Source organism: Anolis sagrei, chromosome 5 (assembly GCF_037176765.1).
Source record: "Anolis sagrei isolate rAnoSag1 chromosome 5, rAnoSag1.mat, whole genome shotgun sequence".
Lineage (NCBI taxonomy): Eukaryota > Metazoa > Chordata > Lepidosauria > Squamata > Dactyloidae > Anolis > Anolis sagrei.
Window position 1 is genome coordinate 65,341,838 of NC_090025.1, and position 25,157 is coordinate 65,366,994.

General features: G+C 37.6%; 1 protein-coding gene across 18 annotated transcripts in view; it reads left to right on the forward strand.

The window, feature by feature from the left end:
- The window catches only part of TENM3 (teneurin transmembrane protein 3), a 1,604,633-nt gene that overhangs the window by 1,505,656 nt on the left and 73,820 nt on the right, over positions 1-25,157 (forward strand). For 8 of the 18 annotated variants that reach the window (XM_060778662.2, XM_060778660.2, XM_060778669.2 and 5 more), the window contains 6 exons: positions 1,659-1,685; positions 3,501-3,521; positions 4,434-4,580; positions 19,838-20,054; positions 21,844-21,963; positions 23,062-23,323. In XM_060778662.2, coding sequence (XP_060634645.1) covers positions 1,659-1,685; positions 3,501-3,521; positions 4,434-4,580; positions 19,838-20,054; positions 21,844-21,963; positions 23,062-23,323 — 794 coding nt within the window. The remainder of the gene's footprint in view (positions 1-1,658; positions 1,686-3,500; positions 3,522-4,433; positions 4,581-19,837; positions 20,055-21,843; positions 21,964-23,061; positions 23,324-25,157) is intronic. The other 10 variants (XM_060778667.2, XM_060778668.2, XM_060778678.2 and 7 more) reach the window with 3 other exon arrangements.

Consider the following 25,157-nt stretch of genomic DNA (forward strand, 5'->3'; position numbering starts at 1 on the left):
CAGGCAGCAGAGTGGGTAGAGTGTGAAAATTGTACTTCCTTCATTGTTGAAAGGATGTCCTATTGTCTGAAAGAGATGCCATGACAGCTATATAAGATAGGTGGTGTGGTGGGTTCTCCAGACATCTTGCCCACTTTCTTGCACATGTCCAGGACCGGAGGGGGCTCTTTTTAAAGCCACCAAGACAAAAAGACCTTCCTTTGAGGGATCCTTCCTCAAATCAAGGCATTTTGGGAACAGCATTATTCACACAGGAATTTTGTTCACGAGTACCATTCCCATAACCTCTTGGTACTTTTCCCGTAATGCAGCACTTTGAGGAACAGCCTTTCAGAACAAGTCATGTAGACTTCACAAGATCTATAGATTCAGGAGGATAGGGATCGCAAATGTTACATGTCTTCCTATTTCAGGTGATGGGATTTGTTGCTCTGTTATTGCTTGAAAGGCTATTGGCCTTAATCAAAACTATTTTTATGTTCTTAGTTTTGTGTTACAGTGACATTGTATATTCTGCATTGTTGTAGGTTTTTCAGGCTATACAGCCATGTTCCAGAGGCATTATCTCCTGACGTTTCGCCTGCATCTATGGCAAGCATCCTCAGAGGTTGTGAGGTCCTCTAGAGCATGGCTGTATAGCCCGAAAAAACCTACAACAACGCAGTGATTCCGGCCATGAAAGCCTTTGACAATACATTATATATTCTGTTACCATGGTTCATTTTGAAATTTAAAGCCATCCATTAGTTCAGAATTTCTAAAACAGTGTTCCTCCAGATGTTTAGGACCCCAGCTCCCACACTTCCTGGTAAACTGGCTGGGATTTCTGGGAGCTGAAGTCCAAAACACCTGAAGGAGCAGAGTTTGAGAAACATTGCATTGGTTTATTTCATCTTTTTGAAGTATTGCTGCTGTCAGTATGAATAATATAGTTCAGTGTATTGCATAATTGGCGAATATATTGTAAAAATTGACAGTTCTCACAACAGAAAGAGATTACAATAGACAACAGGAAAAAAAGAATTAAAAATTCCAGGATCAACTACATTCAGCTGAGAAGAAGCTAAATGGTAAGAGATTTAGGATGTATAAAAGGAGGTACTTCATAGAGCATACATTTATCTTCCAGAATTTGCTTCCAAATGATATGGCTACAGTGGCCACCATTTCTAGACAATTTTAAAGGAGGATTAGACATATTGATGAGGAATAAGGCTACACACCACCTATAGATTTGTCTTCTATTCTAAATTGTACATGACTAGGAAACTTTACCAAATACGTGATATACCATCTTTGTCCAAGCTGTAAAACTCATGTGTTTGTGACTTCTCTAAGATACAAATTCTTTATTACTTTTGTTAGATTTTCCCTACATAAAAAACAAATCACAGATGAAACAAAAGCAATTAGACTTTGAAATGAAGTAAGGTTTTGAATGTGAACATGTTTTTTTAAAACTCTGAACGTTCAGCCACATTATGTCATAGCAATATATTTGCTGGAGAGAAGATCACTTACGATTTGAAAAGTAGTAAATATGCTTATTCTGTGAAATGTAAGACCTCTCTTTTCAACAAATTAGTGCTCTTTCTCTGTGTTACTTGTCTTGCATGACTCGTCTGAAATGTCTATCCTTTTTCTTTTCAATTCTCAAGCTCACTATTTGGATAAGATAGTTAAAGGTACTGTATATTTGCTCTTCCTTGAAATGCTTCCATGTATCTCTGTGTATATTATAGCAGTCATTCTGCTAGACTTGGCTAATGCAACATATTCTTACATGTATTCCATAAATGATAAATTTCATTCATATTACTTTCCATGTGCCTCCAGTTAAAAGAGTTAAAGATTTCTAATTTTTTGTTACCTGTTAATATTTTTACTAAGTAATGTGTAAGTTTCAGTATATCCTGTATAGCTGGATTAGCTTGATGGTATCAAAAACCGAAGATAGTAATGCATTTGTTGTTTATGGTTTTTAAGATTCCTAATGTTTGTGGCTGAAAAGAATCTCTGATGTCAAAATAAAAGAAAAATGCCTCAAGAATATATTGAGATAAGCACATATATATTTCAAACCAGTGTGTTATTGGCCAGGATCCAACCCCATCCCGTCACACATCAATAGAGAGCACTTTTCACTGAGATTCTGATATTTCCTTCCAGCTATAGACACTCATTTCTCATGGAGTGCCTCTCTCTAAGGACATTTGCTGCTGGGCTTTATAAGAGATGCAAGGAAATGTCACTAGAAGAGTAAGTTGAAAAGTTGTCATGCTCAAGCACAACATCACATATAGTAGTTTCAGAGCTTGACCACTTAAGCTGGCAACAACCTGTTTGAATGTATGGAAAATATGTAAAAATAATGAATGGCTTAAATGAGTGCTCATTCAAAGATTTTCTTCAGTTTTCTAAGAAATCTTCGTGCAATCAAATAATTAGGCTTTATAAGGGGAACTAGTATTGGATGGAAAACACGTTCAGCTAATGGGTTCTGGAATAATAAAGCCACTAAACAACAAGCATTCCCGTATCTTCAGTTGTGATAGAAGTTTGGCAAAAAATGTGTTTTATTCCCCCAATTATCACCAGTTTTCCCTTCCCAGATTGCCTTTCTTCTATTCCTTATTTGTGCTTTTTCATTAGAGTATGGCAATATTCATGGCAATATCCAGGCTTTGTATAATTGCTCTTGATTGTATTTGGTTGCTAGCAGTAGTTTGCCAGAAAGATATATAAAGCTGTGTGTCCTATGCAACCAAATAAAATAAATGCACTTATTTCATAAATACATGCATCTTTATATATGATTTAAATGTGCAGATGTCAAAACATACCCCAACAAAATGGGTAACCATATCAGCTCTTAGCCTGGCATAATGACATGATATCCATAACAATAACGTCATTATATCTTGTCATGAAATGCTACTCAGATTCACTTCCATCTGTAAGTACTAATTTTACTAGAGGCAATGATGCCTATATAAATAATTGTTTCATTCCTGCTGCATAGGTGGAGAAAGGAGTATATTAGTAATAATTTAATCATTAGTAACCAAAAGAACAGATTATTTCAATCATGTTGTACACCAACAGCAACAGGGCTACTACTCCCCAGAAACAGTAGACAGATAAAACTTTAAAAATGGTGGCACAATTTATATTTCATGCTGTGTAAAGTTACAAATTAACAATTTGTCCTTTCAAAAGTTTGATTTGTAGCCACTGATTATAGTTCTGCTTTTATACGTGCTTATGTGAGTGTCTTGCCACAGTCCCAGACAAAGATTACCAGAATTCTGCATACGTATCTATCTGTATTTAAACTGTCATCATCCTCATACAGATCATGTTGGCTGCATGCCAGGTTTTCATCAGTAGGAAGTGACAGATAATTGTTTTTGATGTACTGTTAGATTTTAAAAAATAGGTTTTGGATATACTAAATAATTTTAATTGTTTCCCAAATTTTCCCTCCTTGCCCATAAAAGCAGACAAGATAGGATATAAAGGTAACAGCACAAAAGCCTTAGGGAGATTGTCACACACAAAAAATCACTCTCTGCTATTTGTCTTGAAGCACGTCACTACCGTGTTTTTGTTCAGTCTCTCAATGTTTTATTGTGGTCCTTATGGTATTTCATTTTGTCCGTCCTAAGTAATCAAAAACGCACAGCTCTTACATTTAGTTCGAAATCCTGTTGGTCCTGTCCCATCCGTATGCAGCCTGAATCCCAATGTTTGTTAGAATAGATGCTAAGCTGCTTCACTATTTCCTGGGCTTTGCTTATTCTGTGAAAAGGAATGTACATTTGGCATAAAGTATAGTAACTGAAACTGACCTATACTTTGTGCAATTTTAATGCACTGTAATTTCACATGAATACATGGCAATTCTGAGACCAGATAAAATTAATGTTCTCTTTTATTGAATGCAGAGGAGCACAATTAAATTGGAATTACAATTGATTTGTTTAAAATTTGCAGGAGCTTAACAAATTCTGTACCATTAAGTGACCAACAATGCATGTACGTCAAATAATTATCTGCTCGATATGCACAAAACACATATTGTTTTATCTAGTTGCTGTGCTGTGTGCTATGATTACATTGCCTGCTGCTCTGCTAAAGAAAATGAAAACATAATTTTGTCTGGCCTGCAGGTATGTTAGTGGTTTCTTGGATATATTATCTGTCTGCACAGGTAAGTGGTGTCTCAAGTGTCAGACCAATCAAAGATACCACTTAGTAAAGAATTACAATCCCAGCTAATGTTGCTGTTACTCTCCATGTGCAATTACAGTATTTGTGCTGTTCTGAAGGCCTGTTCCCAGTAAGTGTCCCTGTCTGTATTTTGATTTGATTTAAAAATTATTGTTAAATTTAAATCACATACCAGGTGTTTTTTTTATCTGTTCCAACAGAGGGATGCCCTGGCCTGTGTAACAGCAATGGAAGATGTACTCTAGACCAAAATGGCTGGCATTGTGTTTGTCAGCCTGGATGGAGGGGAGCAGGATGTGATGTCGCCATGGAAACTTTATGTACTGATAGCAAGGACAATGAAGGAGGTAAGAGATGCAAAATGAAATTCCTGCACTGCTAAAAAAGAATTGTAAAATTATCGGCTCCCCAATCAGGTGAAAAAAATACTGCTGTGAGAATGATGCAGAGTTTTTGCTACCTGTGATGAGATACATGCAGGAATGTGCTACAACATTTATTGCCTTCATTTGGTATGCGATCAACTCCTTAAGGGATGGTTGCAGCAGGCAAAATGTGTATATCAAAATCCATTAGAGAGCATTGGAGTCAAGAGGTAGTATTTTATCTAAGGACAAAAAAATACTTCACATTTTCCAAGGATGTATTGTTAGGGACAATCTCATCCCAGTATGTTTATTGAGTTTTCATTGCCCAAAGCCAGCTTTTATACATATTTCTCATTACTTAAGAGAGTAGTAGCATGGCATATATTTTTACCCTAATTTTATCACTATCTTCTACCTTTTCTGCCTTTTCTTCCAACCTCTATTCTATTTCTGAGATTTGATCTACCCTTCTCATACCACTTTACATTTTATGACCATTTTTCTGGTTACAATTGAAGCAAGGGTTGAAATCAGATGTTCTTGAGGTACAAATCCAAATAACTGAAGCCAATAAAGCCAATGGTCAGAAATGGTATAAAAAACTACAGCCCAGCATCAGTAGATCAACATGGTCCCCACCATGGCTTTGAAAATGTGTTTATTGAATCTTTTTTCATGACTTTCTTCACTTTGATTTTTACTCATTCCACTCCACAAAAGCCTATTTTATGTTTTTTTTCCTCAACTTCAACTTTTCAAGAAGCTTCAGTGGTACTTTTCACTCCAATTTATCCTCTTCATTTTTTTTCTCATGTTTGATTATTTCTAGTAATTCCCTCCTCCATATTACCTACTTTATCCCTAGCTGTGTAGCCCACCAATTTTCTTTTTCTATATATATTCTTTTTTTCTAATTGTTATAATGTTAAAACTTGTAGCTCAGTGGTAGATCACATATTTGCATGTGAGAGGTCTTAGTCCCTCATACCGTTTTTCCAAAAATAAGCCATACCCTGATAATAAGACATTATTATAGGCATGGCTATGCAGCGTACAAGGTTGGCTCACCCTGTAAGGTCCCTGTCTTTTGAGCTTCTGTGTGTGCTGCAAGCTGAGGCATAGAGAGAGGCATGTAAAGTGAAAGTAAAAGTCTCCGCAATGAAGTGAGGAGCTGGACACTCTGCTTTATGTATTGTGCACCCTCAGGGAGAAGAAGTAAAGCTGTGGCTGCCATTTTATTCAAAACTGTGAATCCCCCAGCAACAACCAGCAATAGTCAGTGAGTCTCTCTCACCCTCACCCCCCCCCCAAACACCAGTAAATCTGCTGCTCCCCAGCAGTGACTAGCAACAATCTGTGGTTCTCTCCCCTCCCCCCCCCCCCCCCCACACACACACACAAACGCCAGGGGATAGGGGAAAGCTTCAGCAAACAGTCTGCTACTGAGCCCAGAGAGCGAGGTCATTCCATAAATGCAGATTGTTGTACCATCCTTAATAAAATAAATAAATAAGACATCCCCTGAAAATAAGCCATAGTGTGTCTTCTTGAGAAAAAAAAATAAATATAAGACAGTATTTTATTTTCAGGGAAACATGGTATCCATAGATAAGGCTAGGAAAGACTACTGCCTGAAACCCTGCCAGTTATTGAGAATGACGCTAAATATAAATGTCAAGAAAACACTGTGTTCAGTACTCTGAACATTTGAGAGAAAGAGTAGGGTACAAACATGATAAACAAATCACACTATCAAATAACTGTTGATATTATATTGTCGAAGGCTTTCATGGCTGGAATCACTGGGTTGTTGTAGGTTTTTTCGGGCTATATGGCCATGTTCTAGAGGCATTATCTCCTGACGTTTTGCCTGCATCTATGACAAGCATCCTCAGAGGTAGTGAGGTTACTACCTCTGAAGATGCTTGCCATAGATGCAGGCGAAACGTCAGGAGAGAATGCCTCTAGAACATGGCCATATAGCCTGAAAAAACCTACAACAACCCACTTGCTGATATTGCTTTCCAAATTTCTACCAGTTTAATTAGGATGGAAGTCTTTATTCTGTTCCCCTCACCAAACACATACTTATTTCGTGCTAACAGAAATACTCACTCTTCTGTAGATTTGCATTCTTTGTTGCTTTTACCTCATCTAGCCTCCTGTTACTACTTCCTAATCTCGCTTTTCCAATAATTGCCTTTTCTTCCAAGATACCTTGCAAAAATATGCTTACCTTACTTTGGTAACTTCTTAGCTAAACTCCTGTGATCTGCTTCCTGGTGAACTATTAGGTGGCAAAGATGAGACATCACCCTTCTCAAACTATCAAAACATCCATGCTTAAATTGTTACAGTATAATGCAATAGCCTCATATTTTTAACATCATTTTTTCCAGTTAGCAATGATTTGTACAAGTTATGCATTTGTTCTAGACTTTGCAATCCAGGGGTATCAGTGCTCAGGCCTGGAATAATACTTACTCACTTCACCATAAAATATTCCTCATTTTGTGGAAAATGTTGAATATTTGATGCATATTAGAAGAGTTATTTAAGCTTTAGGCTATCTAAACATTCAGCAACAAGCAGATGGAAAACTGTGAGACATGAAATGTAACTAGACTCTCCTGTGCCCCAGATGGAATTTAAAAATAAGTGAAAATATAAAACAGATGAACACTCTATAAGCACAAAAGTGTCTAATGGCCAAAAAATGAATTTAAGACTCACCATCAAAATGGCAAAAGTAAGATAAATTCTAGACATACCAAAGAAAAGGGAACAGAAAACAACAATGATGCCAGATAAACTCTTGAGTACTCAGAGTCAGAATGTGGGAAGTTACTTCAAATAAGAATGACATAGTAACATGTTAAAGCCAATGAGTGCTAGTAGAAATCATGATTTGGGTCCTGTTACTGTTGATCTAGGTATGGCTTAGGGTGGATTTGCATAGATCCAATAAACTAGGACCGAGTCATTGTGGTGTATGCCAGATCAACCCTGGAATGGATCTGACAGGCACTACTCCAGCTGTGGAGGTAGGAGGTAGTCCCAACCGCTGAAATGTATTTGATACATCTGGACACTCATCATTGCCATCCCTTCCAATCCTCCATGTAGCAGTTGTCTCCAACTGTGCCTTGGGTTCTACTTATTGGCAATAATCTGCAATGATGTCGGCAGGGGGGAGAGAAGGAATCCCCACTCATCTCCTCCCTCTCTTTCCCTATCGTTTCATCCCTTTTGCTAGTGTCACTCCATGCAACAACCAAAGACTACCATAACACGAAGGATGGAACAGTAACTGCCATCCTGCCCAAGCCCAAGAAATATGAGATGGCAGTGAGAACAGTTGCAGCTGCATTTGTTCCAGAACCAACCCAACTATTCATACTGGTCTAAAGTGGGGGATAGTTCAATTTCAGGGGCAAAATTCAGATTATCCTTTTAATATGGTTAAGGTGGCCTTGTCCTGCATTTCCCAGATCAGCTCCATGCACATTTGGCCACCACAGAACTGATCCGGGGCCTACTGACGAAACGGTCAGTGTAGACGTGCCCCATTTATAGATTCAGGAGCTCAATGTACTCGGTTCTTCTTCAAAGTAAGATTCATTCATCCTAAGTTAAAAGAAGTACACAGAAGTATAAGTTATACAGATTTCTAGATTTTTTGTTATTGGATAACTTTAAAAGATAGAAATGGAATTAAGTGTACATGAAATTGTATAATATAGAGTTTTTTGACATTAAGAAAAGGATTCATACTTATTTATTTACAGTATTGATAAATGCAATTTCATTTTTAGAAGATTCAACTTAGAAAAGCTTGTAGGCAGATATTTTATCTCACTCTGTTAAGAATGATCTGGTTGAAATTGCTCAATACAGCAAACATATTGCTAAACACATAATGCTGCTTTTGTTAATGGTAGGACCATGAAGGAAATAAGACCTTTGAGGTTAAGCATTATGCATATGAAACAGTAGCTGACTATATTTATTACAGTGGCAAATTCCAAATATGTATGACTATCAAGAAACAATGCAGACATTTATTTTCCATCTAATAGAGAAAGATTTTCTTACCAAAATAATAAATTACATTTCATTTTCAAGTAAGTGAACCTGCTCAGTATTCTTACATATGTACAAAGGGAGCCCCATAGGAATTTAAGAACTGTGCCTTTGACTCAGTGCAGACATAATATAGGGAAAGGAGCCCAAAAAATAATGTGTGTGTGTGTATATATATACCTTCTGATCATCGTGAGGACGTTAAAAACTACACAATGACAACAAATTTGGCCTGAAAATGCCACACAACCCAAGATGTGACCAACAACTAAAAAACCCCCACAAAAACAGCATAAAGAACTTTAAAATCCTTAAAAAGTAGAGGACAACACAGCACACGCGTGGACAATACTCCTGGCCCTGCCCTCTCACCTTTCTCCAGCCCTCCTTCCCTCTTACCTGGCTGCCTTCATTCCTGCCTTTTTGTCTTCCTTCCTTCTTTCTGCTGCTGTTATCTTTGCCACCAGGACCTGGCCCAGTGAGCGAGCAAGGGCAGGCGGGCGGGCAATAAAGCCGGCAGCGGCTGCAGAAACAGGAGCCTGAAAGAGGTGACCACGCTCCTGCTTCTTCCGCCACTGTTGGCTTTCCCACCATCCCTTGCTCACTCACTCATTCACCCGCCATCCCCACCCCACCCCACAGACTGCTGTTTGATTGTAGGAGAATTATTCATATAAGCAACTCCCAAATGTCAAGGACTTCCCCAAACTCCAACAATGTTGGTTGTGGTTCTTCCCCTTATGGCAGAAGGGGCTGGACTGGATGGTCTTTGGAAGTCTCTTCCCTCCCTCTCTTCCCTTCCCATCAGAGTCTGAATGGCCATCTGTGAGGAGTGCTTTGGTGGTGCTTCTCCCTTATGGCAGAAGGGGTTGGACTGGATGGCCCTTGGAATTCTTTTCCCTCCCCTTCCCTTCCCATCTGAATGAATAGCTATCTGTGAGAAGTGCTCTAATTCTGTTTCAAGGAGGAGGATGAGCCTGGGTGGGTCAAGGCCGTCCCTGAGCATCGACAGAGTGCCTCAGGAGAGTGGTGCATGTTGGTGGGGGCAGCTTTATAGCCCTTAAGGCCTTTTAGAAAGGCAAAGGAGGGAGACACCCCTATAGAATTATAGGCAGAATTCCAATTACGAACAAGATAGGTTTCCTAGCTTTCCTTTTCAGTTGCATTTGTATATAAGGCCCCTTCCACACACCTGAATAAAATCCAACATTACCAGCTTTCACATGGAATATATGGCAGTGTAGACTCAGATAACCCAAAGTATCAAAGCACATTAACCCACAATATCTACTTTAAACTGGGTTATCAGAGGGCCCATCTACACATCCCTATAACAAAGAATATCAAGGCAGAAAATCCCACATTATTTGAGTGTGGACTCAGAGAACCCAGCTCAAAGCAGATGTGGGATTTTCTGCCTTGATATTCTGGGTTATATGACTGTGGAAGGAAGGAAAGAAAGAGTTAGAGAAGGAGAAAATGAAAGAAAGAAGAAGGTAAAGAAAAAGGGGAGGGGAAGGAAATAGAGAAGGAAGGAGAGAAAGAAAGAAAGAAAAAAGGGAGGGAGGGAAGGAAGGAGAGAAAGAATAGAGAAAAAGAGAGGGAAGGTTGGCAACAGCAACACGTGGCGGGTACAGCTAGTATATTATAGCAATGTTCTTCATATTATGAGTTTCGCACAATTAAAATTTCTCTACTCTTGTCAATTGTTACTCTGAAATATAAAAAAGATCAGTAATCTGATTAAAAATATTTATGTCAGGCAATAAACTAAATAAATTTAATCATTTTTTGCTAATAGGTATGTAAATGCCCCCAGTGGCACAGTGGGTTAAAGCGCTGAGCTGTTGAGCTTGTTGACCAAAAGGTCGCAGGTTCAAATCCGGGGAGCGGTGTGAACTTCCCCTGTCAGCCCCAGCTTCTGCCAACCTAGCAGTTCGAAAACATGCAAATGTGAGTAGATTAATAGGTACCGCTCCGGCGGGAAGGTAACGGTGCTCCATGCAGTCATGCTGGTCACATGACTTTGGAGGTGTCTACAGGCAACGCCGGCTCTTCAGCTTAGAAATGGAGATTAGCACCACACCCCAGAGTCGGAGATGACTGGACTTAATGTCAGGGGGAAACCTTTACCTTTTACCTATGTAAATCTACAGAAGCTTGCTTACTAACAAATAAAATTCTGAAGAAAAAAGACATGTACAATACAGTAGGCTCTTGGTGTCTGCCAAGGTTTTGTATCTTGTCCCACTTAATACAGTTTTGAAGTAATGATGTGTCTCTTATATAAAATGCAAAATGAAGGTTTGTTTTTTGCATATTTTCTTTTGAATATTTTCAAGTTGTAAATAGTTGATCTGTGGATGCAGAATTCATAAATATAGAGGATGAACTCTATTTAGATCATACATAATCCATTGACGTAAACCCAAGTGTTAGATCCAGCTAAATCAATGGGGGTTTTGTAAACCCACATTTTTATAACTTCCCTACTCTTGTTGTAGTTAATGAACATATTCAGGCCAATGTAGCATTTACTGTTTTAGAAGATACTCAGAAAAGCCTACATTGCTCTGATGATCAATTAAAAAATCCAAACTCCTCCTTTATTACAAACAATCAAAACCTTGCAAGCAACCAAAACATCACAAAATGGCAGTAAGCTTAAAGCTTTTCAGGTTTTTTAGAACTATTAATTAGGTTAGTTATGTTATTAAGTAAAATAGAAGGTGATGGCCAAACTAGGGTGATAAAACCATAATAATTGGAGACTTGAAATAGTTTTAAAACACAATGGCTATGTGGCTTTCATTGAGTGAAGGCACTATGAAGCTTCTGAAATTCAACATGTTCAACAATCATTTTGTTCTTTGTTCTAGTATCCTATGATTCAACCTGAAAATCTCTTTAGGTCACCTAATAGAGAGTAATTTAATTAAGTTTTAACAGCTCCTAAACAGTCTTCAGATACTGAAAAGATGGATTCAGATTTAGTTATTGCAAGGAGTCTGAATATGCTTTAATTTCTCATATTTAGTTAATTCCTTCCTTAGCTTAAGATATGTTTTAATCTTTTCTTCAAAACTTTCCTATAACCCTGTTATTTCAAAACGTTTTAGTTGTATCCTTGTCAAAATATCCTTGTCTGGTCCAGCTTACCTGGCCAAACGAATCTCCACCTATGAACCAGCCTGGATGCTAACATCTTCTGGGGAGGCCCTTCTCTCTGTCCCACCTCTTTGCAGGTGCGGCTAGTGAGGACGAGGGACGAGGCCTTCTCAGTGGTGGCCCCTCGGCTGTGGAACTCTCTTCCCAGTGAAATTAGATCGGCTCCCTCCCTCCTGTCATTTTGAGAAAAAAAAGTTAAAATATGGCTATGGAACCAAGCGTTTGGAGAGTAGTACAATGCAGCAGGCAGATATGAAATTATTATAATATGATTGGAATGGCTCTTGGATTATGATTTCAGGTTTTTGTGCTATGTTTTTAACAATTGATTAAATGTATTGTTATGTTACGATTTTAATTATTTTATTTATTTTAATGTATAGAACATATTGTATTTTGTATTTTTATGTTTATAGTGGCATTGAATTATTGCCAATTTGGAAGCCGCTTCGAGTCCCTTTCAGGGTTGAGATAGAGTGGGGTAAAAATACATTAAATAAATAAATGTAAAGATCAAAAGATCTACAAGCTACCCCTTGTTGTTTACACGGGCATGGTTTAATGTAATTCTTGTAAAAACTCATAGTTGAGATTTTGTTGATATACCGTTAAACCTTGATTGCGGAGTCTGAGTTTTTACATACAAGACTGACACCCAGTAGTGATAATTTAAGTTCAGTAGACTTGAATATGTCAATGATTTCCTCTGGATGTTTTCCTTCATTTAGTCAAAAATAGTTGGAAAGCCATCTAAGAAAAGTACATGTTTGGGTCTGAAATAAAATAGACTGATGGTCTTTTGGAGTAATTTCACCTTTGCTATTTTGCACATGGAGCATCAGGATATTTTATAGAAAGTGTTAGCTGTATAAATACAGGGAAAAGAATGAAAAATGTTTTCTAAGCTGGTGGGAGCCAGATTCATAACCATCCGTCACTTGCTTGGGCAAGTAGCTGATAAACTTCATAGAAGAATAACAAACAGTGTGTCCCTGTATCTTGACTGGTGAAAATGAGATTCTTTCACTGATTGATGTGAGTGGAGAGGCTTGTAAAAATGCATTTCCAGCTGATTAGTTCAGAAGATGTCAATCTCACACAGTTTTATGACCTGCAGTCTACATGCCAGATGTACATTTGCTTTTTATAAAGTAACAAAGATGAATGACTAAATCTGAGCATTCCTCTTTGGCAATGCTGCTGAATATTGTTTGCAGAACAACATAGGTGCATGGCCTCTTCTAAGGTACATCTTTTAATAGCAGATTTTAAATGCCAGAATTTGACATTGTTGCAACTTGTTTGAAACCAGAATGGCAAATTATTTCTCTAATGATAGACCTTCCCTTTTTAAAAAGAGAAAATGTGATTTTAAATAGACAATTATACTTCTGATGACAAACAACACAAATTGGATGAATAGTTTAACTTTTGTACAATTAGGGGATATTTTGAATTGAGAAAGCATTTTTAAATTGCATTTAAGAAACACAGAAGATAATTACACCTGCATCTTAACATATATGAATAGTTATAGATATAATGAAAACGTACATTTATTTGTTTTAAAAGTAAGTTAATTTTCTTTAGCAGAGGAGATGGATTCTAGCAGCACTTCCAAAAGTGCTTCCAATAATTTCATGCATTTTTCTTGAAAGTACCAGTAGAAGCTTAGCAGTAAAGGTGAGCAAAGTACAGAGGAGTAAGAGAAAACAACCAAGAGACACAACTGAACAGAAATATCCCCCTCCCCCCTCCCCAGAGTTTCCTGGTGCCCCAAATGCTGATATGCAGTATAGTAGATGGCTAAATGATAATACTGAAGTATACAAAAGTGAACAACAATGCCTGTGGCAGAGTAAGACAGTAGCAAAGCCAGTTCACTATCCTTGCCAGGGATTGTACCTTCTTTTGCACTTTGGCATTGCAATTCTGCTATCTGGCCAAGCCAAAGATTTCTCAACACTACACATCCCAGGATAAGCCACCAAAGAATAGGAGAAAACCATCTTCCCCAGTTCTGTGTCCCAATAGGGGCATGGATTGGGGATTATTGGCTAAACTCGTACATTATCTATATTACTCTATTTATATTGCGTGTTAATATAGAGTATGCCTTTCAAACATTGTTTCTGAAATAACTTGGGAACATGGAGAATCAAATTCTGAATGCTGAGGAAGAGCATATATTCCAGTGTGAAAGCACAAAAGTGACACTGAAAATATTTAACCAGTCTGCATTCTTATACTTTGAGAAGAGGAATTAACGTTATTTATATGTTGCTTTTTAAATATTATTTTAGTTATTGCTATATACAGCTTAAAATAAAAATCAGCATATAAATATTTTTTAAATAAAGCAAAGCAAAGTTTAATGTATTGTCGAAGGTTTTCATGGCTGGAATCACTAGGTTCTTGTGGGGGTTTTTCGGGCTATAGAGCCATGTTCTAGAGGCATTTCTCCTGACGTTTTGCCTGCATCTATGGCAAGCATCCTCAGAGGTAGTGAGGTCTGTTGGAATTAGGACAATGGGTTTATATATCTGTGGAATGGCTGGGGTGGGGCAAGGAGCTCTTCCCTGCTGCAGTTAGGTGTGATTGTTTCAACTGATCACCTTCATTAGCATTTGAAGGCCTGCCTGAGCCTGGGAAAATCTCTTTCTGGGAGGTGTTAATCTGTGCCTGGTTGTTTCCTCTCTGTTGTTTTGCTGTTGTAATTTTAGAGTTTTTTAATACTGGTAGCCAGATTTTGTTCATTTTCATGGTCTCTTCCTTTCTGTTGAAATTGTCCACATGTTTGTGGATTTCAATGGCTTCTCTGTGTAGTCTGACATTGTGGTTGTGAGAGTGGTCCAGCATTTCTGTGTTCTCAAATAATATGCTGATTAGTCCATTGACCGTATCAACATTAAAAACAAAAAACAGAAACGTGCACAAATAGACAATAATCACTCTCCTATGACTCCCATATTTTTGAAATAAATGATAATAAATTATATTTTTAACATGTTTAAGAAACTACTTGCTCTTTTAGAAACCCAGGGATACAGAAGACTGTGTTTTTCAAATCAACATGCACCCTATGGTTTTGCCATTAATTTTTATTGAATGCACTCACCATTATAATTAGTGTCCCAAATGACTCTTTAAAGTTGAGAGATGAAAAGTAATTTGAGCTTAGTTTAAGAAGATATGTAAAAAACCAAGTAGGTGTGGGTTGTTCTTGCACGCATATATACTCTTAGGATTGCAGCCCCAGTATACAATCTCTAAGCGAATTAAATAGGCTTTGAATTTAGTAGTGGCTTAGAGCTCAGAAAACAATGAGGTTATTGTAGCCTTTATATACTAAATAGAACTTGCCCCCAAATATTTGTTACCTAGGCAGAAATATAGACACAAACATAGACGCTACAACTGGAGAAAGTGGCCAGAGGCCAAGATTACAGCAGACAGTAGACTGTTGTACTCCCCCACCCTCATTTGTCTTTAAATTGTTCGCAATTGTTCTTAATTTGGTTGTAAGAATAAAATTGATTTAATTGTCTTTTAATAGTATGGCATAGCATTCTTCGTTCCATTTTTCTACTAATAGCAAGGGAGTTAAAAATGCCTTCTGTTTGATCTGCTCTGGCCTAATTTTGTTTATTTATAAAAAAAACTTTTAAACAAGATTTCACTAACTGGTGTCCTTGGGGATGATTAGGCTGCAAGGCAATTTTATTTATAGCAGGATGCTTTATTGCTCTTGCTGTGGAAGTTTGGAACTTTGAAGAAAGGTCTTTCCAGGACTCTGTATCATTCAAGCACTAGGGAGAATAAATGAAGAATGACAACAAGCCCAGAGATTCGCTAGACCCCCAAATCTACTAAATAGGCAAGCAAAAATGTGAAAAGTGCAGAACACACAAATGGAAGAGGATTGTGTTTTAGAGATAATGGTTCAATTTTACAGGTTGTTTTCATTTTCCCAGTGTATTGGGATAGAAACAACTTTTAATTATAGTTTAGGTGATGCTAAGAGGGAATATGTGAAACAAAAAGAAAAAGATAATTAGAAGCTGAAAAGTGTATCAGTATATGGAGGAAAATAAGAGCAGGGACTGAAGGTTTAACATAGGTATGGCTTTAGGGATTTTGAAAAGGCAGTTAACTTCATTGAATATTTCTTTCAACTCCCTACAGCTGGTCTGAGAACTCCAGTGTGAAATATTAATCACAGTGATATGCAAATGATATTACTGAATGGAGATGGCTTGTTCAAAAGTGGCTTCAATATATTATTTATTACATACTTAAATAGATATTCTCGTTCATAGGTCAGTGTCCGATGATGGATTTCTGCTTGCAGGAGAACAGAATTCATTTCAAATGGGATATAGCTGAACACCCCACCTCCCCCCTGCAGACGTGTTTGGTGCTTGCCAAAAACTTGTTCTAGAGGCCTCGAAAACTTCCTATGCCCAATTTTCAGGATACTCCAGAAGCTAGAGGGCTGTGGAATGGACAAGTTTTTCTTTTGGGGTGAAATGCATATAGGAGAGAAGTAAGGGAAATAGGAAATAAATAAAAACATTTCTTAGAAAATATTTTATAGCTAAAATTTCATTTTTATTCAAATCAGATAATTACCAGGTAGTCTAAGTAAGAATTATTACATAGCAACTCCTGCATTCCAGAGCTGATGGCTTTTAAATGACATGTTTGAATATGCTGCATCCATAAATAAAATAAACATACAACCAATGGCTTCACCAAGTGGGATAACTATATAGGCAGAGTTTAGTGGGACAGCAAGGGAAGGGAGTAACAACAAGAAGTTGGGAATGATTAACAAGACATCAAGGAAAACCAAAGAAGACGGTGGATTGGCCACTTTTAAGAACTTATATGCAGAATGAAAAGAAGACTCTTATTACATAGCACATAGGAAAATGACATGAATATGCTACAGGGCAGAAACAAAAGGAGATAAGGAGGAAAAGGACAATGCTAAAAATCGTGAATATAAACCCAGCAAGGAAGGGGATTGGAAGTACAGAAACCCTTCTTTTTCTTTTCTTTTTTCCCCCTTTTTTCCCTTCTTTTTTATCTTATCTATATAAAATCGCAATAAAAATATTTCCAAAAAAAGAGTATGGGAAGGATAAGGCACCAATAGTGACAGAACGAGAAGACTACCAGCTTCATGACTTCTGTTCCCTAAAGACCGAACCTTGGGAATGTTACGTCTATAGAGTCGAGTCAGTATAGGAGGGTACAGCTTAAATATTTGTCTCATGGTCACTCCCTCCAGAAGTTATTTGTCTCATGGTCACTCCCCCAGAAATTCCCCAGAATGCATTCACCCCCCCAACTCCTAAAAAGCCAATGGTTCTGGATACAGCAGCGCAAAACCAAGCAGCCTTCTGCCCAACTACACCTCTGTGTGAGGGCTTGGAAAGTCAAATTGCTTGTGTAACAGACCATTATGGTAATACAGTGCCACTGTGGTGTTCCAGCCAGCCAGTTAATGCTAACTACTACTATTTATCAGTTGATCTGCATTAAGATACAGTTTGCTGAATTGAGATTGTTTCCCAGATATCTATTTTCCTGGGGGAAAGTGGGTGACATTACTTGTGCATGTAGAAGCATAACCTTCTTCTAAAGAACAAAGAATCCATCTCCATAAATGTTCTTAAATATTTAAAGCTTACTTGCAGTTGAAATGCTTGAAGAGGCAGCCAAACTGGAATTACCTGGCTCTTTTTACTAGAAAACTAAATAACCTCACATAAAAGCTACTTTACAACCCCCTTGGAAATTATTTAATATTTATAAATCAACCATATGTGTTCTGGTTATATCTGGGCTGGCACTGAAATATAATTTTGCAGTGATTGGAAATTTGGCACATTTTGAACATGTCAATTTGCAACAGTATTCACATCAGTTCACAAAATTTGTGGGCACTTTGTTAGTGGGTCAGTATATGAAATAAATCTTATATTCACTGTGGTTTTTGGAACTTCATTCTATAGAATGAAGGTTCAATAGAGTGAAAGATGGATTTTGCTTACAAAATGTACGCTTTGTGGTAAAACTGGATTTCACTCGCAGCTGGTTGTATTTCTACAATTGGGATTTTTGTCTTCATCTGTGTTTTTATTTATTACTTACAAGTGAAGTTCTTTTACATAATTAGGTTGCATAAGGCTGAAGGAAAAATCACTGATACCAACCAACATTACCTAGTGAACTACATAAAATACTGTTCCACTTCAGTATACGAGCATCCAACACAGTTTACATAAATTATTATTGTTTAGTTTGTGCAGCAATATATTTGTGTAAGACAAAATGAGAAATAGGTACCATTTGCTGCAGGTGTATAGCCTGTGCAAAATGAAATAGAAGTATTGAAAGAGGAAAGAGGAGTGGAAACACACCATGAATCATTAACATGTAAGACAGTACAGTTCTGTGACAATTTAGATGATAGCTTCTGTTCAGAATCTACACATGCATAGGCTGTGGCAGCAACATGTGAGTAATAGGGCTATTTTTCCCTATTCACTATTCCAGATATGTTCTCAACTTGCAGTTTTTTATCCAGAAAACATTAGCTTTATACATTGAATCCATCTCTCAGCTCTTTTCAGTAATATGAAAGGTTGACTGGAGCCATATCTTCTGGTGCCATTTCATAAGATCCACATCATACAGTTTCAAGCTTGTAGAATTTACATGTGTTGAGCAGACGACTCCTCACTATAGGCATTCTAATATATGGATGGCAATGAGGCCAGGCAACGAGTCATTCACAATTCCAGAAGTAGGCTCTGTCTCTTTCCTGGTGCATGTAGTAATGACCATAATGCCTGACAACAATTAATTAATGGTAGGATTAGATGGCCCTTTTCAATTTAGCTAATGATCTATGGATTGTTTCTTCCCCATGTTCTCATGCAAACAGGGAGCATTTCATAATCAATCCATAACCATTTCCTTTCTATTTTCACTCCCAAACTCATAAATGCATCTGGAACAAGACTGATGCTTTAATGGTTGACATGTACACTTCATTCCCTTATCTGTTGCATCATGAAAATGTTTTGGAATTATATGTGAAAAGAAATGTGTTTATTTTATTTAAAAAATGGTTTTATTTTACACAGTTCCCTCCTTCCATATTTTTAGCAATGGATTTGTTTAATAGGCAAATGTATATATTTGGAGTTTGTTTCCAGAAAGTACCAAATCTCCTCCCCCCCCCCCCCCAATGAAAAATGAATGTACAGATCACAGAAACAATCCATATGTACAGATCACAAGTATAAAAATATATCAAATCACTTCACACAGGGCTTGGAAAATAGTACTTTAAAGCAAAAAAATGCATATCCTCAGCACATTTTTCAGTTCCTGTAAATTAGGTCAGTTGGATTTAGTACCTTTGGGAAACAAGCTCCACATGGATCCAGTTCCACATTGCTATATGTAGTGTTAGAGCTACATATTAGACATAGGCAATCCATGGTTCTATATGGTTCTAAAATACTTACAAAACTAGGGAGCGCTGGTACTTTACTTCTACAGTGTTGCTAAAGTTCTGGTGGTGAAAATTTCAGAACTCTACCAAAACTTTCAAAATTTCATTATTATTTCATTATTGGTGATTTTTATGACAGAACCAATTGGGAATTGCAATTTTTGAAAGTTTGTTCTGAAATTTTCACTACCAGAACTTTAGCAACACTGTAGAAGCCACGCACCTAGTTTTGTACGTACTTTAGAACAATTTAGAACTATGGATTGCCCATGCCTACTACATATTATCCCATGCAAAGGTCCTGCAGTAAACTTTTAAAAAATCTGAACTTCTATTTTTTTTAATTGCATTGTAAAAATTTCAGAGTATGACAATCATCTTTAATTGCTCATTAGGGGGGAAAGAATAGGAAAAAGTATTGCTCCTTTTCTTCTGGCTTTTTTGTCTATAGATGGATTAATTGACTGCATGGATCCTGACTGCTGTTTGCAGAGTTCCTGCCAAAGTCAACCCTTCTGCCGTGGATTGCCTGACCCACAAGATATCATTAGCCAAAACCAGCAATCGCCATCTCAGCAAGCTGCTAAATCTTTTTATGATCGGATCAGTTTTCTTATAGGACCTGACAGCACCCATGTCATCCCTGGGGAAAGCCCCTTCAATAAAAGGTGACTACATCATGGCTTTATAAAATCTAAAGTAATATGTCAAAGATTATATTATGCCTATTTCTAGATTCCGTTCCCAGAATGGTTGGAAAATGACAACATTTGAGACTTTGTCTAATTTAATTACTATGTGTCTATTCCCTACAAAATTTCAGACAGTGGTTTTGCTTTACTTTGCTTTTATATTGTGTGAAGTCTAGCTACTCACAGGACATTCCATTAAGGATTATATAAATCTTCATTGACCCAGCTGATTTGGGTTAGCACAGTTGGAAGTGTATCAAAGTGATGAAAATGTCTCAGAAGGGAAGGCAGTGATGCACTTTTAAAGCTCAGCTCAGTAAATAATATAAATTATGAATTAATGTAATAGAACTGTTAACGGCATGACAGTATGATTGCATAAGCTGTTTGCCTGGTGCTTTGTGGAACAGTTTATACCTGGAAATAAGCTAGTAACTGAAAGCAGGTGTCCTGTGCCTTACTGAGTGAAAGTAGATGATTTACACGGGATCTCCTGCGTCTGCAGTAATTTAGCGGCATTAATGTAGTTGGGCACAGCAGTTGATTAAAAGTTGTTACACAAATGTTCCTTATTACTCCTTTAAATTCTGTACTTTGCAGCCCCTGCAGGTTTATAGATTGCCTAAAAATTAATTGGCAAAACACTTTACTTCAGAGAAGTGCAAAAGATAGAAGGTTTAGAAGAAGAGCCTTGAGCTTATTATTTTAAAACATCATTGCTAATTTATTAATTTTGAACACTGATCCAAAATGTTTTGGTTGCAGTTCAGAAAGCTTCTTTGTATGCAATCAGAGTTTTTTTTCCATGATAGTGGGTAGTATCTATGCAGCATCACTCCTCTTAAGACAAATCATGAACTGGTGTTTTAAATTCATGGGATTTAAAGTGATTCATACTGCAGCTATTTGGAAAATAGAATAAAACTTCTGCTGCATATGGGAGGTGCTCCTTACATTTTCTAGACCTCAGCCACTGACTGAGAAGTAATTTCTTTTTATCCCAATGAAACCTGTCACTAGCGATTGTGCTTGTGATTGTAGACCTGGCAATTCAGAACTATGGGACATTAATAAAGGAATAAACCCCACTGAAGTCAATTAGACACCTGAATAAACAGATTTCATGTTGCACTGAAAATCCCTACATAGGCAGAGAACAGTATATCACTAAGAAGAAAACATGGAATTACCACTGAGTGTGCAGTCAGCAGTAGAAGATGGTCAAACACATCTGTACAGTATTTATGTGTTGTCGAAGGCTGTGAGTTTTCAGGGCTGTATATATATAATGGCACTCCATGCAGTCATGCTGGCCACATGACCTCGGAGGTGTCTACGGACAACGCCGGCTCTTTGGCTTAGAAATGGAGATGAGCATCACATCCCAGAGTTGGATACAACTGGACTTCATGTCAGGGGAAAACCTTTATCTATGACTATGTTCCAGAAGCATTCTCTTCTGACGTTTCACCCACATCTATGGTAGGCATCCTCAGAGGTTGAGGGGTTGACCCCTCAACCTCTGAGGATGCCGGCCATAGATGTGGGCAAAACATCAGGATAGAATGCTTCTGGAACATGGCCATATAGCCCGGAAAACTCACAGCAACACACACATTTGTATGATGCACTATTCAGATTGACCACAGTCAGCCTTTTCATATTTACATTTTAAACCAACAGGTGGACATCATTCTGTATAATGATGTGCCATTGCTAATTTTAGAAAACATCATATGTTCTAATCTTGTACCTTTATCTACAGCCTTGCATCAGTCATAAGAGGCCAAGTATTAACAGCAGATGGGACACCATTAATTGGAGTTAATGTTTCCTTCTTACACTATCCAGACTCTGGGTACACAATCACCCGTCAAGATGGAATGTAAGTTTGCTGCCATGCTGCTGAGACTGTAAGATGGAGGATATTAATTATAATCATGAGAATTTTTTGTTGTTGTGGAAGTATTAATGTTTATATTGAAAGAAAACCCATTGAATTGCACCTGTAACTTGCTAAATATGTAGCAGATTTTAAAGCCTATTATATTATGTGTCAGAAGTGAATTGAGGGTACAGTTACTGTATAATGTATTTAAAAACACAAACAAAGTTAAACTTGACATTAGTTAAACATGGCATTAGTTGAACTTATGATCAAAGGACACTAACTGTCCTTTGACCAGAAGCTGGCCACTTGGAGTGCCTCTGGTGTCGCTGTGAGAAGGTCCTCCATTGTGCATGTGGCAGGGCTCAAACTGCATTGTAGTAAGTGGTCTGTGGTTTGCTTTTCTCCACACTCGCATGTTGTGAACTCCATTTGGTAGCCCCATTTCTTAAGGTTAGCACTGCATCTCGTAGTGCCAGAGTCCAGCTTGTTCAGCACCTTCCAAGTTATCCAGTCTTCTGTGTGCCTAGGAGGAAGTCTTTCATCTGGCACCAGCCACTGATTAAAGTTTTTGGGTTTTTGCCTGCCACTTTTGGACTCTCGCTTTCTGAGGTGTTCCTGCGATATATCTGTGGAAGCTATTTTAATGTTCTTTTAATGTTTTTATAATGTTTTATACAGTTTTTACTTCATATGTATACCTATATATTTGTTGTTGTTAGCCGTCCTGAGTCCCTCTGCAGAAGTTGAGATAGGACGAGATATAAATATCCTAAATAAATAAATATTTCTTGATTTAAGCCATTGGCTTGCTGGCTGATATTTGAACAGGCTGCTATTTCCCAGCAGATGTCAGGTGGTGTTGGTGTAGACATCCTGTATTGTGTGGTGTATATTATATTAATCAGAAAATGTACTTGTGTAAAGCTAAACGCTAGTTTTTCTCCACAAGATTTTAGGCACACAGGTTAATTGGAATTTTACTGAATTGACAGATATTATAGAACACAGAAGGAATTAAATGTAAAATGAATGCGTTTATAGACAGAATGTAAATGTAATGTGTCTTACCCAGTGATAATTTGATTTCATTAGGTTTGACTTGGTTGCAAATGGTGGTGCATCTCTGACCCTGGTGTTTGAACGATCGCCATTTCTCACTCAGTACCACACAGTGTGGATTCCATGGAATGTTTTCTATGTTATGGATACTCTAGTCATGAAGAAGGAGGAGAATGACATTCCCAGCTGTGATTTGAGTGGGTTTGTGAGACCAAGTCCTGTCATTGTATCATCACCTTTGTCTACCTTGTTCAGGATTTCTCCTGAGGACAGTCCTATTATTCCAGAGACACAGGTACAATTTCACATCTTTTGTAATTTTATATAGAGAAAAAAAGTTAGCTGTAGTAAATATTTCTGTAATCAACATTATTCCAAATGCTTTGTCATAAAGTGTTTTGTATTTTCAGATGTCAGTTACGTTTTAATTGCATGATAAACTCTTCATCTTTCTAAGTTTTATTCTGACCATCTGGAACATAATTGACCTCACTGCAGAGTCAAGTGTATGATATCCTACAATTGTTTCTGCTTTGTTACTCCTCAGCCCTTTCTTATTTTATGTCACACTGGTGTCAATCATGCCAATTATTATGGATTACTAAAAAAGACAGTATTCCCCAAACTTCAGAAAGATTGTTAAATACGGATGTCCTTTTCTCAGAATATCTTTAATTCTTTCTCTGTAATGTATAGATCTGTAATTATATGAAAAAATGCACTTGGGAGGCATGTCACAAATCAGGTAAAATCCTAGCAAGTCTAGTTGAACCCTCTCTTGTGAAATGGTAGGAAGGAAAAACATGTACCAGATCTGCAAATACAAGCTGAGGAAGCTGAATGTAGAGTGGTGTTGGAGTAAAGGGGACAGGAGTCATGAATTATATTATATGTTTAAAGGCTGTTTTGCTGCTTTATCGGTTTTAAAACTCATTGATACTTCTCAGCATATGCTTTTTTTCCCCAAGCAGTGAACAACTGCTGTGAAATTGTCAGTATTGACATTTAAAATAATATAACGAAGAAATGAATATGTACTGTTACCATTGTAACTCACATACTACTGTAGATTTTGAAAGTCCTCTGGTGATAGAGACAGGTCTCCAGTCCTGGAAAACAGGCTCTTCTCAATTTATCCCACAGGAAGATCTACAATTCCTCGCTTTTCCATGATCAGAGAAAAATAAAGTTTGATGACTAGGAACATGTTCCAAAATCCTCCCAGTCCCCAATATTTTGGAAATTTTAGACCAGGTGTTTTAAATTTCTAGAGGTTCAAAAAGCACACGTATTGCTCAGACCCCTCTCCCATGCTTTTTGAGGGACCCCCATCCAATTAATGTTTTTTTAACTTTATAAAGCCCTTCGTGGTTTTTATGGGGTTTGGGAACAATATTTCCACATAGCTCATCCAGTTTTTATCCCCAACTGACTGGAAGTTATATCCCACCCACCTTAAAGACCAGCCGTGCTCACAGTGGGAAGGTTGTTTTTGCAATAACCCTAAAGACAAATGAAAAATATCAGATCCCACCCTTCTCCTTTTCATGCTGGCAGGACTAGGCAATACTTTAGATATATTGCAGTTGTCTGAATTAACTGGTGTTAACACGTTGTCAAATATGCATATTATGTGATCAAAAAATTAAGCACCTAGAAAGCATTTCCTCATTGTAGAGATTCCTAATATTTCCACATTGCACATGTTCTCTCTTGCTGCTTTCTTCCCCTGCCCTACCACACACTTCCACATACATGGGTGAATATTGTCATAGCAATATTTGGTGGTTCTTTGTACATCAATAAGTCAACCCCCTTCTTCTGTGGAAACACTCCCCCTCCAGTAAAGGAGTAGACAGTCACCACATGTGCCTTTGTAGAAAAGCTTTATATTTACCAAAGTCTTAGCAGAGTTTGTTGACTGTCTTCCAGCCCTTCTTTATGACACTTTGGACTCCTGGTGAGTTCATACCTTCACTATATAATGTAGCTCTTTATCTCTGATCTTGGTTGATCCTTGACTCTCTCTGAATCTTGAACTGCAGAAGCTCAATAGTCTGGCGGCGGCAGTACCACCACCTCCAACACTCCGACTCAGCAACTCTCAACAATTCACAAACTCTGTTCTG